The sequence below is a fragment of the Sus scrofa genome, chromosome 2, assembly GCF_000003025.6.
Source record: "Sus scrofa isolate TJ Tabasco breed Duroc chromosome 2, Sscrofa11.1, whole genome shotgun sequence".
NCBI lineage: Eukaryota > Metazoa > Chordata > Mammalia > Artiodactyla > Suidae > Sus > Sus scrofa.
Genome location: NC_010444.4, coordinates 57,285,230 through 57,297,891, shown reverse-complemented (window position 1 = coordinate 57,297,891; position 12,662 = coordinate 57,285,230). Strand labels below are relative to the sequence as shown.

At 48.8% G+C, this 12,662-nt stretch overlaps 1 protein-coding gene and 2 non-coding genes across 8 annotated transcripts; 1 reads left to right on the top strand and 2 right to left on the bottom strand.

Annotated features, from left to right (window-relative positions):
• TRNAK-CUU lies at nt 290-362 on the bottom strand. Its single transcript has one exon. It is a non-coding gene; the product is annotated as a tRNA-Lys (tRNA).
• On the bottom strand, nt 778-849 carry TRNAV-CAC. The gene has a single exon. It is a non-coding gene; the product is annotated as a tRNA-Val (tRNA).
• TRIM41 (tripartite motif containing 41) lies at nt 2,121-12,491 on the top strand. 6 transcript variants are annotated; one of them, XM_021083401.1, is made up of 7 exons: nt 2,121-3,712; nt 7,728-7,823; nt 9,308-9,538; nt 10,117-10,139; nt 10,338-10,465; nt 10,889-11,070; nt 11,714-12,491. In XM_021083401.1, exons 1-7 carry the CDS (start codon nt 2,903-2,905, stop codon nt 11,729-11,731), a joined length of 1,488 nt encoding a protein of 495 aa, XP_020939060.1. In that variant the 5' UTR covers nt 2,121-2,902; the 3' UTR covers nt 11,732-12,491. The 6 variants fall into 6 exon arrangements, 5 of the variants coding, with proteins under 5 accessions (XP_020939060.1, XP_020939058.1, XP_020939059.1 ...); XM_021083400.1 differs by having other exon boundaries at nt 2,178-3,712; nt 9,275-9,538; XM_021083399.1 differs by having other exon boundaries at nt 10,889-12,491.

The following is a 12,662-nucleotide window of genomic DNA, read 5'->3' as shown; positions in this document are numbered from 1 at the left end:
CTCTTCTCTGTGAGAAACGATAGGTTGTAAAGCTGGTTGCACTACCACCTGGGGGTTCTTTGGCTTAGCTACTGCGGGCGATGGTCTGGATCCTGGATGCGGGATGAGTTTGGAGTGTACTTTGCTACCCTTGCATCAAGAATTCTTGCTTTTCAGAGTCTCCTTGACTGCTTTCTTGCATCTAGCACAAGCATCATATCTTAATAAATCTATTTTCTGCCTGCAAAAAAAAAAAAAAAAAAAAAAAAATCTAGCTTAGTTTCCAAGGGGGAAAAAGTCTCTAAGTAACCGCCCAACGTGGGGCTCGAACCCACGACCCTGAGATTAAGAGTCTCATGCTCTACCGACTGAGCTAGCCGGGCAGCTGTGAGAAAATTACCTTCTGTCCCAGGAGAGCAAGATAAATCAGTAAGAATCCAGCGACGCTGAAAAGCAGCCTCACAAGCATTATGGAGTACCTACTGTGTGCCTGCCTCTGTCCTAGGGATTAGGGCTGAGGGTCTGAAGCCAAGGCCCACCTCTACAAGGGAGAGGTGGTTGGGCAGGCTTCTGAGGGTAAGAACAAAGAGATTAGTTGAGAGGTGCGAGAACTACTTTGCTTTGAAGCACTTACGGAGAGCGTGGTCTACTACGGTACTGCCTCACAGGCTCCTCCAAACAGAAATACAGGTAAACACACAAACACACTCATTTCCTTTTCTTCGTGTGATAGCCTCCAAACTCAGGGGACGCTAGGGAAACAATAACTAGAACTGAAAAATAATCCAAAAGTAACACTGTTTCCGCCCGGTTTCGAACCGGGGACCTTTCGCGTGTGAGGCGAACGTGATAACCACTACACTACGAAACACCCACAGCAAGATGCTTACTGATAGCACCCCAAATCTACATATGGCAAAGTCAGCGCACCAAAAAGAGAGGGTCTCTCCGCCGCCGCCAGCTGAGTTGCGTTCAGCTCTTCTGGCTGAACTTCTCTGCCATAGCAACGCTTGAGCTCCTGGCACGGACTGGTGTAGTTTACGCGCAATCTTGGTTTTGGCACGTTGGGACCAATCTCTTGGTAAGCACGCGTCCATTTGGAGTTTCCCCAGGAGGCGGGAAACCCCTCGAAAGTAGCAAAAATTCTGCGTGCCCAGTCCTGGCATCGCGCACCTTACGACACTCACTGAAGAGTCTGTGCATAAACAACGGTCCTGTAACTTTCCTCGCAGCTTTTAAATTAAGGGAGACTTTTTTTTAAAGCATCAAATATTATTTCTATCTCACAAAAAATCTATTTGGCAGAGATGCTCTGGGTACCACAGCAGTATCTTTATTGATAACCGTACTACATCCCGGATAGGATTCTCTCAAGTAATCAAAACCACAAACCCTACTTGAGTCCCTGTGTTTCCAGGAAGGCAGACCTCGAGGTATTTGGGTCCTGGAGCACACATGGTGCACAGCTCAGAAAGCGGTAAATGAACCGACTGCACTTGGAAAAAAACCTTTTTTTTCTTTAAGGTAATACATTGACATTTCAAAATTCAAAAGATACAAAAAGGCATATATGGGAAAGTGTCTCTTCTATCCTGGACCCTCGGCCTTCCCAGAAAAATTAGAATTCTCTAGTAATCTAGAGATAGACGACGACAATAACCTTTTATCTCACACTGTGCCAGGCAACATTCTAAACGCTTTGCATGGCATTAACTCTAACTTCACTAAACCTTCTGAAGTAGGAATCACTGCTCTTTATGAGTAAACACAAGACTATAAAGCTAACTCATACATTTAACATCCTAGCCCTTCCCTTTTTTTTCCAACAGATGTACTCTACACACTGTTCAGCACTGTTTTTTTTTCACTTCAGAATGCATTTTGAAGAGGATTCCCTTTTTACATCTAAAGTGTTCCACTGTATGAATGTGCATGTCATGATTTGCTACCATTCCATTAAGAAAATTCATCTGAGCAGTGCACAAGTGACCCAGGGAAATTTCTAAAATGAGTGTGGGAATGCCAACTACCGTAGGGAGGAGGGGCAAGGTCTCTGGCCCCACCCCCACCGCACTTCTACAGGCCCCGCCCCCTGGTCCGTCACGGAGGGACGCTCAGAGTCCTCGGAGACAGCCGCCTAGAAGGGCCGGAAGTACTTCATGGCGCTCACCGATACCCGCCCCTCCGCTTCCGGCATTGGAGGCGGGGACTCCCTGCTGCAGTTCTCCGTGTCTGGTTGGTAGGATGGCGCCGGGCCGATGCGGTTATAGCTGCGATAGCGGACGGGTGCCAAGCCCTTCCACCCTCCTCCCTAGTTTATCCCCAGTGGCAGCCGGTGGTGGGGCCAGGCCTGTTTCGTCTGTGTTCCTCTCTCCCTCTTATCACAGAGGCGTGGACCTCGGTCCTTGTAGCCCTCCAGCCCTATTCCCGAGTGCCTGCTAGAGCGTCCCCTTACCGTTTCCTGTCATCCCCCCCCGGGGGGGCATAGGGTGGGAGGGGTTGGTAAGAAAGGGGCGTAGCGCAACTACGGAGGGAACTCGCGAGCTTGGGTAGCTTTTAGCGCCGGAAGTGTTGAGAGGGAGGCCGGAAATGTGGGGGCGGAGCCAGGAAGTGAGGATGGGCGGGGGTTTATGAGGAGGCCAAGGGAGCGTTGAGGCAGATTTGCACTCAGTGCCACCTGAGGGACTTGGCGGTAGCGCTCAGCTTTGTCCCCTCCCCTCTCAGGGACACGGTTGTCGTCTAGGAGTAGGAAACTCTGTGTGGACGGGTGGGTTGTCGGGAAGACATTTCTCTGGCCGCGCTTGAAGCAAGGTGTGGAGAGGCAGGGCTGGGGGTGGGGCCGGGTCGTCAGGGCATCTGAGAGGGAAGACCCCCGCCCCTCCGCCCCCCACCGCCCATCTACACTGGCTGACTGGACACTAAGATGGCTGCCGTTGCCATGGCACCCAACCCTGTGCAGACCCTTCAGGAGGAGGCGGTGTGCGCCATCTGCCTGGATTACTTCACGGACCCCGTGTCCATCGGCTGCGGGCACAACTTCTGCCGAGTGTGTGTAACCCAGTTGTGGGGAGGGGAGGATGAAGAGGACAGGGACGAGTTAGACCGGGAAGAAGAGGAGGAGGACGGCGAGGAGGAGGAAGTGGAGGCTGTGGGGGCCGGTGGTGGGTGGGACACCCCCATGCGGGATGAAGACTATGAGGGCGACATGGAAGAGGAGGTTGAGGAGGAAGAGGAGGGTGTGTTCTGGACCAGTGGCATGGGCGGGTCGAACTGGGACAACATGGACTACGTGTGGGAGGAGGAGGACGAGGAGGAAGACCTGGACTATTACTTGGGGGACATGGAGGAGGACCTGAGGGGGGAGGATGAGGAGGACGAGGAGGAAGTGCTGGAGGAGGACGAAGAAGAGGAACTAGATCCCGTCACCCCACTGCCCCCGCCTCCAGCCCCTCGGAGGTGCTTCACCTGCCCCCAGTGCCGCAAGAGCTTTCCTAGGCGGAGCTTCCGCCCCAACCTGCAGCTGGCCAACATGGTCCAGGTGATTCGGCAGATGCACCCAAACCCTGGTCGAGGGAGCCGTGGGAACGAGCAGGGCATTTGTCCCAAACACCAAGAAGCCCTGAAGCTCTTCTGCGAGGTGGATGAAGAGGCCATCTGTGTGGTGTGCCGAGAATCCAGGAACCACAAACAGCACAGCGTGGTGCCATTGGAGGAGGTGGTACAGGAGTACAAGGTGAGAGAACTAAAAGATGGGAGTTTAATGGGGGTGGAGAGTAAGAAAGAGGGGCTGGGAAAAAAAAATATATGTCTTCCCTCTTCAAAGAACCTCATGTACTGCTTAGCTGATTCTCCTTACCTAAGCACTTACTGGCACCAAGATGGGTTAAATGAGAAGGATCCTACACAAAGTAGACACAGTGGAGAAGACCAGGGAAGACTGGTTTCCTCAAAGGAAAATGGACAAAACTGGTGATGCCATATCACTGGGCATTGTGTCCTGGAGGAAAAGCCACTGCAGTTTTACATGTCCACTGTTCCTAAGTATAGGAGTGCAAGTGACAACCCCCAAGGGCTTTACCACCAGTCTCATTTATCTCTGAGTCTTAAATCTGTCCTTGACTAAGACCCCTAGAAATGGAAGGAACTTGAGCTCCTGAGGAGCAGGAGTGTAGTATTGACTGCTAGTATCAAACCCAAATGGTCTACACTTCCTTTCTTTTTTTTGCATTTGCTTTCTGTTGCAATGGATTCTCCACCCATCCTACAATATGTCTTGGTTCTCCCCTTGAGGAATTTTGTTGGATCTACATCATTCTGATGTACTGGCCAGGACTTCTTATCTTTCCTAAGAATTCAGGAAAAAAAGGAGAGGCTTTTAAGTCAGAAGACCAGCTCTTGGTCTCTCAATGTCTTTGAACTTTAATTTTTCCAGGATTAAAAGTTAATATTTACTGGACACTTTATATGTATCCTGGCACTGTACTAAGCACTTTTCATGGACTGTCTCACTGAAAACTCCAAACAACTCTATGTGGTTTGATATGGTTTCTATTCCCGTTTTACAGATTGGGAAACAGAATCAGAGAGATTTAAGTAATACACAGAGGGCCACACGGCTACTAGTAAGTGATGGACTTGGTTATGAGCCCCCTGCCCTGCCCACGTTGCCTTTGGCCTGTACTGTTAACAGTATCACCACCATTTGGATATCTGTTTGTTTGACTTAACTGACATGTGACTTTTCTTCTTGGAGTCTGATTCTAGTTTAGTTAATACCTTGCCTCCGACTTCTGATCCTGACTCAGGTAAAGGAGATTTGTCCATGACACAGCCAGCAGAAATAACATTATTTAGCAAAGGCCCAGATGAATTTGAAGTAGTGGGACCAAGAGAAGAGGGTAGCTTCTTCTGTGTGGTCTTCACAAAGCTTTTTTTTTTGGTCTTTTTGCCTTATCTAGGGCTGTTCCCATGGCATATGGGGAGGTTCCCAGGCTAGGGGTCTAATCAGAGCTGTAGCCACCGGCCTATGTCACAGCCACACAGGCAACACTGTGACCTACACCGCAGCTCATGGCAACGCTGGATCCTTAACCCACTGAGGGAGGCCAGGGATCGAACCCGCAACCTCATGGTTCCTAGTTGGATTCGTTAACCACTGAGCCACAATGGGAACTCCCCACAGAGCTTTTTTTTTTCATGACTTGTGTTTTTATTCCTTTTCCTGATTGCTACAGAAAGCTCTTTTAGGTATTATTATCATTACCCCAGTTTTAGAGTAAGGTGTCTAGAGCTTCTCAGTTTTGAGTGGTACATACATCTATGATAGACCTACACCCCTCATGAGAAGTAACTATTCCTTCTACACAGTGATTATCAAACCTGGCTGATTGTCCCAATTATTAGCGGAGATTTTGAGAAGTATAGTGAGCCCTACCATTAGAGATTGTGAATCAGTGACAGGGAGAATGTCTTTAGAAAGCCCAACTTAATATGAGAATCACTGCATTGGTAATGCCACCAGCCTTTTAAGTCCTAGATTATTAGGGGAGATTGTGAGCTACTTTTGTCCTTCTCTACTACAGTCAACACACAACGTGCAGTCACTTTGTTAATTGGGTCCCAGGGTGGAATATCCATGGGCATTAGAGTCTTCTCTTCTGAAGAGCTTCTGAAACTGGATTTTAATTTGTGTTAGCCATAGTTGTTGAATGCCAGCCCTACTGAACTCTGCAGATTTGGAGAGACCACATAGACAAATTGTTTGACATTAGCTGATCAGCAAATATAAATACCTGTTTTATTATATAGAACTAAATTCAGTGATTCCCTTTCTAACTTGCAGGGTGTTTTATAGGCAGGTAGTTTCTTTTCAGATATGTATACTAAATAGCCCTAGTTTGGTACAGTGTTATTTTGTAGAAATGTTTCTTTATTGAATAGTAATAGTGCACAAATGATAATTATAAATAAAGCTCCAAAAAAGTTAAAGGTCCTTGAAAATTTCTCTTAAGTAATAATCTATATCAGAGTTCCTCCTGTGGTGCAGTGGGTTAAGAATCTGGCATTGCTGCAGCTGTGGTGTAGGTTGCAGCTGCAGCTCCAATTCAGTCCCTGGCCTGGGAACTACTATATGCTCTAGTGTGACCAAAAAAGAAAAAAAAAAAGTGCTCTTTTTGGATTTGTGTGTATGAATTTTTTGTCAGCAATTTAAGAAAATGGGGAATTTAAGCATTATAAATTCTGAATTAATAGAATTATTAAATATTGGAGAAAAAAGTAAAACGTAATAGCAAGAGGCAAAATTCTGTGTATATATTATTTTCATGTTATTATTGATGATAATTTTATTATTACAGTTTTTTTTTTTTTTTTTTCTCAACCATGTAATCTGTGCAATAGCTACCTTTTGTACTCTGGGTTAGTAACCTCTTCAGATCAAGGGCCATCATCAGACTGTCATTGGCAGCTTAAGCCTAGGTAGGGAATTCTAGATAAGATTAAGTATTGATCATTTGCTCCATGGCAGACACTGCTAAGCATAGTGTCCATGAGGTAGATTCTGTTATTACTAATCCTCTTTTTAAAGTGAGGAAACTGGAAGCATGGCTTGCCTCTGTCCACCTGGCTGCATTCAGATTAAGATCAGAGTCTAGGCTCAAGCTCTTCTACCCTGTATTGTCTCTCAAGGAAAAGGAGGGAGAAAGGCAGAAGTAGAAGACACAAAAGGAAAATGCACAAAAGTCAGGCTTATCTCATCCATTTTGGTCTAACAGCCCTTTAAAGAAAGACTGTGCTGCCAATGATTAGAACACAGAGCTCAAGTGCGTATATGTTGTGAGAGTTAAAACCTTAGGTCAAAAAGGTTTTTTTTTTTTTTTTTGGTTTTTTGTTTTTGTTTTTGTTTTTCCATTTAACAAGTAATTGGGTGGGAGAAAAAGCCGATGGACAAAGAGAAGCCTAGGAATTAAAATGAGTAAAGTGGAGTCTGCTCACATGAGCCCATGTGTTCTGGGGGCAGCACACTTGTAAATGATTACAGTGCCTGGGAGGTATTGCAAAGGTGTATGTTTCTTGGGATCACAGAGGAAATTAGGGAGTTTCAGGGCCATCGTTATGTAGCTGGGCTTTAAAGGGGGAATGCCTTGAGCCAAGTGGAGAAGGGCAGTCCCAGGCAGAGGAAACAGCATGGATAAATGTATGAGGTTGTGCTCAGGAAAAGACAGTTTTATGTGACTAAAACTAAGAGTCTGTGTTGAAGGAGTAGGTGTAGGAGGGGAGGCTAGAAATGAAGGAGCAATGAGAGCCTCATATTTTGCAAGTAGTGGAGAACAATTGAAAGATTTTTAATAGACAAAATCATTAGAACAAGTTTTAGAGATGAAAATCATGAGGAAGATTGCATATGAGGGGAAAGGTACTATAGGCAGGAACATTCACATAGAGACACTTTGTGTGTGGTGAGGGACTCAAGCCAGGTTCACTCCAATTCTAAGTGTGGGCTACGTAGTTATCAGAATCCTGCCTTAGAGCACAGACAGGGTTTTGAAACACGAGTCAGAGGGTTGGAGGCCTCTGTCATCTGAAGAGAAGAAAGGAGAGGCAGGGAGTGTGATGCTCAATTTGATACCTGTGATGGGGATCCAGGCTTTGAGCCCCAACCCACTGTAGGGTGAATGGGGGATGTGGGCTCTGAGGGCAGATGCCTTGCCCATCTCAGGCCTCTACTCTTCTTTTCCTCATTTCCTCAGGCCAAGCTGCAGGGGCATGTGGAACCACTGAGGAAGCACCTGGAGGCTGTGCAGAAGATGAAGGCGAAGGAGGAGAGACGGGTGACAGAGCTGAAGGTGAGTGAATGTCCTTGACAGGGCTGATTGACTCTGTGGTCAGAGCAGGGAAGATGGGTTGCCCACTCTCACTAGTGGTGACTAGGTCCTCTGAAGAGGGACAGCCAAGGCTTGGGAGAGAGAGGTAGATACCTTCCCAGGGTTGTAAGGAAAGAGGGGCCTTAGGGGATCAAGGTTATTCCTAGGTTCCAAAGTGGAGTGAAACAGGCCTAGCTTGGAGAGGGTGGGTGCCTGGCCCAAGGCTGCAGAACAGGCTTATCACCCCGGACACCTAACCCTAGAGCTGCTGCTCCATACGACTGCGCCCACCATGCCAGGTTCCACACAGGGCAAGAGGGGGTAAGGCAAAATTCACGTATCAGCTATCAGAGAAGCCTCAGGCCCCAGGATAGATGGCAGAGCACAAGAGTAGGCTAGTGTGTCTGTGGAGGGGAGGAATTAGTGAATATTAGCATTGCAGAGACCTAATATCTTCTAGTGTTTCTCAGCATTTTTTCATTATTCCTCACCCCTCCCCAAGGAGTATTTTTAGATACTTCCCCCCTAATTTCTACTCCTTACCCCTGCCTCTATTTGTAAGGCCTGTAAGCACTAGAGTGGCCTGGGCACCAAGCCAGGGCATCCCTCTTGTCTGACCTCTTACCCCATCCCTCATGGCAGGGTGGCTGAGCCTTGCCAACTTCCCAGGTCTCATACTTGTTCATTGCTACCTACATATTAAGAGCTCTGTTGCTGGCAACTGCTAGGCACTGAGTGGTGGAATCTGAGTCTGGGAGTTGGGGAGTTATCTTGCTTTTAGCCCAGCTGCGCAAGTTGAGACTTTTGGGCTCTTGGGGTGCAGAAGTGTCAGGATCTGAATATTACTCAGACAGATAGTAAAACTGTTTCCTTCACCCACTTGGCCAGCCAGGATTTCCCTCCCCACTCTGGCCTGTCACTCTTTTCTCCTAAGGATGTCTTCAGCTTATATCCTCCTATGTCATGATTCCTGAATTTTTCATTTTTTCAAAATTCACTTTTACCAAGCATGTATTCTGTGGCCTGCGCTATGTCAGGGTCTAATGACCCTGAAGCAATACAGCTTACAGAGGAGTGGGGGAAAAGAATGTTAAAAGGTACTCTAATGTAAATATAGCATTTTAAATTGAGATATATGCCATGAGGAGATGCGAGGATATTTATGGGGATGGTTCTGATTTAGATTTGGAAGGGAGATAAGGTTTCTCTCAGGGAATATTTAAATTTAGGCCTGAAGAAGGAGTGAAGTTAGGAGGCCAAGGTGCAAATAAGTTTTGAGTTTATTGGGACCAGATGCTGGGAGCATGGGGGCGGTGCCTGCTAAAGCCAGGAGGTGGGAAAGGGAATGGGGCCTTTCCATTCATAGGGCTCCTTTGCCTTGGATTGAGGGACAGCAGTTGCAAAATTGGAGGTTTATGTTTCTGTGTGTTGAGGTGGTATCCACCATCCCCTTTGCATCATCCCAGAGCCAGATGAAGTCAGAGCTGGCAGCTGTGGCCTCAGAATTCGGGCGGCTGACACGGTTTCTGGCGGAAGAGCAGGCAGGGCTAGAGCGGCGCCTCCGAGAGATGCATGAAGCTCAGCTGGGGCGTGCGGGAGCAGCGGCCAGCCGCCTAGCGGAGCAGGCCGCCCAGCTGAGCCGCCTGCTGGCTGAAGCCCAGGAGCGGAGCCAGCAGGGGGGCCTACGGCTGCTCCAGGTGAGCAATGGCCCCTTCCCTGTCTACTTCCTAGAACCCTGTTTCTGGTCTGTCAGGCAATGCTTACCAAACACCTTTCCAGAGCTGCCTCTTACTGGGAGGAACACAAAGAGCACCAAGTTTTTTGAGGCTAGAGAGACAGAGTAGTTAATGCCAAATGTGTTGGGTGTATGAGATGATTATATCTAGTGAAAAGATCGAAGATTAAGTTGTTGGGTTTCAGATTCAGTTGTTGAAGATTCAGTTGGAGGGTTTTAATAAGAGTTGAGCAAAGAATTTTTTTACAGCGACATCCTAAAAAAGATGACCAAGTCATATTGCGAACATTCTTTTACTGGGGTTAAAAATTCTATTTGGCTCACAGCGGGATGAGTTAAATTAGCTGTACTGAGTCATAGGGGTGATTGAGATTGATGCATGTTTAATGAGGGCCTTGAGTGTGCTTTCTTTCACTCCTTGTTCAAGTTCAGTCCTTTCTCTGATTGGAATCAGATGGGGAGAAGGGAACCATCCCCGTGCAGCTGACTCTCTCTTTGTCTCTTTCTCCCTCTCCCTTTTTTTGTTTCTATTATTCCCAGGACATCAAGGAGACTTTCAATAGGTGTGTTCCCATCCTTTTATCCTTTGTGACCCAGTGGCATCTGGTTCCCCATCCCTGCCTCTCTTGGATATCCCGCTCCTCTCCTTCCTTCCCCAGGACCTGAGTTTCTGCCTCTTGGACCCTCTCCTTCCCCTCAGCTTCTGCTCTTCCCTCTGGGAATATCATGGTCCCACCCCCTGCCCGGTCCCCTTCCTCCAGGTGTGAAGAGGTACAGCTGCAGCCCCCAGAGGTCTGGTCCCCTGACCCGTGTCAACCCCATAGCCATGACTTCCTGACAGACGCCATCGTGAGGAAAATGAGCCGGATGTTCTGTCAGGCTGCCCGAGGTAGGGAGGTCACCTGTCCGACCTTCCTTTGTCTTTCCCTTCACAGACCTAAGTTTGGGTTCTGAGGGAAGTTGGGCCCTGGGGGAGTAGTGGGTGCTGTGATGGGAGCAGGATGCAGGCAAGCCAAGCCAAAAGTAGCTTTTGTCCTGGCCCAGGTAGGTGTTGGGGTTAGGGTGGCTGCAAGAAGAACCAGGGACAGGAAGATCTGTCTGGTATGTGTTCTGAAAACAGTGGGGAAAGAGGTGTGGCCCATAGGAACTTGAGCCTGGACTGTAAGTTAGAATTATGGTAGGGAACTAAGGATAGCTGAATGGTGGGGAGGAAGAGATGAAGGGGAGGGCAGCAGGTAAGGCTGAATCTTGGAGTTAGCTGCTAATGGGGACCAGTCGTTCCAGCCCTGGCGTATTTGTCCTCCCTTCCAAGTGGACCTGACGTTGGACCCTGACACGGCTCACCCGGCCCTGATGCTGTCCCCTGACCGCCGGGGGGTCCGTCTGGCAGAGCGGCGGCAGGAGGTTGCTGACCATTCCAAGCGCTTCTCGGCCGACTGCTGCGTACTGGGGGCCCAGGGCTTCCGCTCTGGCCGGCACTACTGGGAGGTAGAGGTGGGTGGGCGGAGGGGCTGGGCGGTGGGCGCTGCCCGTGAATCAACCCATCATAAAGAGAAGGTGGGCTCCGGGGGGTCCTCTGTGGGCAGTGGGGATGCCAGCTCCTCACGCCATCATCATCGCCGCCGGCGGCTCCACCTGCCCCAGCAACCCCTGCTCCAGCGGGAAGTGTGGTGTGTGGGCACCAATGGCAAACGCTACCAGGCACAGAGCTCGACGGAGCAGACACTGCTGAGCCCAAGTGAGAAACCTCGGCGCTTTGGCGTGTACCTGGACTATGAGGCTGGGCGCCTGGGCTTCTACAATGCGGAGACTCTGGCTCATGTGCATACCTTTTCGGCTGCCTTCCTGGGCGAGCGTGTCTTCCCTTTCTTCCGGGTGCTCTCTAAGGGCACCCGCATCAAGCTCTGCCCTTGATTCGCCTGCCACCCGCAGGGGCCCCTCTGGTTAGCACTGGGGGGGCGGGTGGTGGCCGAGGGTGGCCCATAAGTTTAGGGGCTCAAAGGCTCCTCCCACTATTTGTTACTGCGTTGCTTCATGCTCCTAGTTGACCCCAGGCCCCTGCTTCTCCCTCTAGGAGCCTAAAGACTCTCCTGGCCTACAGCTCAGCCTTCTCTCACCTACTATGTCTGTCCAACAGGTCTGCATGGGTCCCTGATGAGAACAGCTGCCTGGCCTTCCCTCCCTGTCTGCCCAGGGATCTGAGTTTTTGAGTAGGGGATGAGGGAAGATTGTAATCTCATTACCACACACTTCCCTTTCCCCCATCCCTGTTCAACTTTCATGTCAATTTTGAGGCTGGAGGATTTGGGCCAAGACTCTTGACAGCACTTACTCAAATTCCACCTTCTGCTACAAATTTTAGCTAAAGGATTTGGAGGCTTTTTGCGGGGGAGGCAGGCTGGGAAAAGGGTAGAGCTGGATAATAAAAACAGTCTACTCTCTGGGAAAGTTGGAAGGAGTCAGTTTTCCTTCCACCCTCAATTTCTACCTCCATAGACTGGCCAGAATTTAGCTTCAGTGAGAGATCTGGAATGGTTGACATGATTTTACATCAACCAATAATTTTCTCCTACCTTTTCAGCACTTAATCTAGGAACAAAGCTCACCCCACCTCCCTCAGGCCTTTTCACTGCCAGGCTCCTGTCCCCTTGTTTAATGGAGTTCTAGTCAGTTTCCAGCCTCTCTTCAAGTGCTTAGTTCCCTCCATCTGGGGAGCCCTGGAGGGGAGCCTGGGGACCAGGACTTGAATCTCTGGGAGGAGAATCTTGGGCAGAATCTATTTTTCTAGTTAACCCTTTGCCTTCTGTCACTTAATCAGCTTTTGTCCTCTGCTTTGATGGCTGAGGCCAATTTATGCTCCTGGGGGAAAGGGAAGATGGGTTGTGTTGTGAAAATAAAAAGTTTATTTGCTGCTTTTGTGGAGTCCACTCCTTCTAAGGGTGTAAAGAGGAGATCCCACAGAATGGAGAAGCACACCTTCAACAGATTGGAATATAAGCCACACCCCTCCATCTGAGTACCCTTGGTGATTGGTATAGGCTTCTCTGGAGATCTACTTTAAAGATCACTTGCTACTTCCTACCACT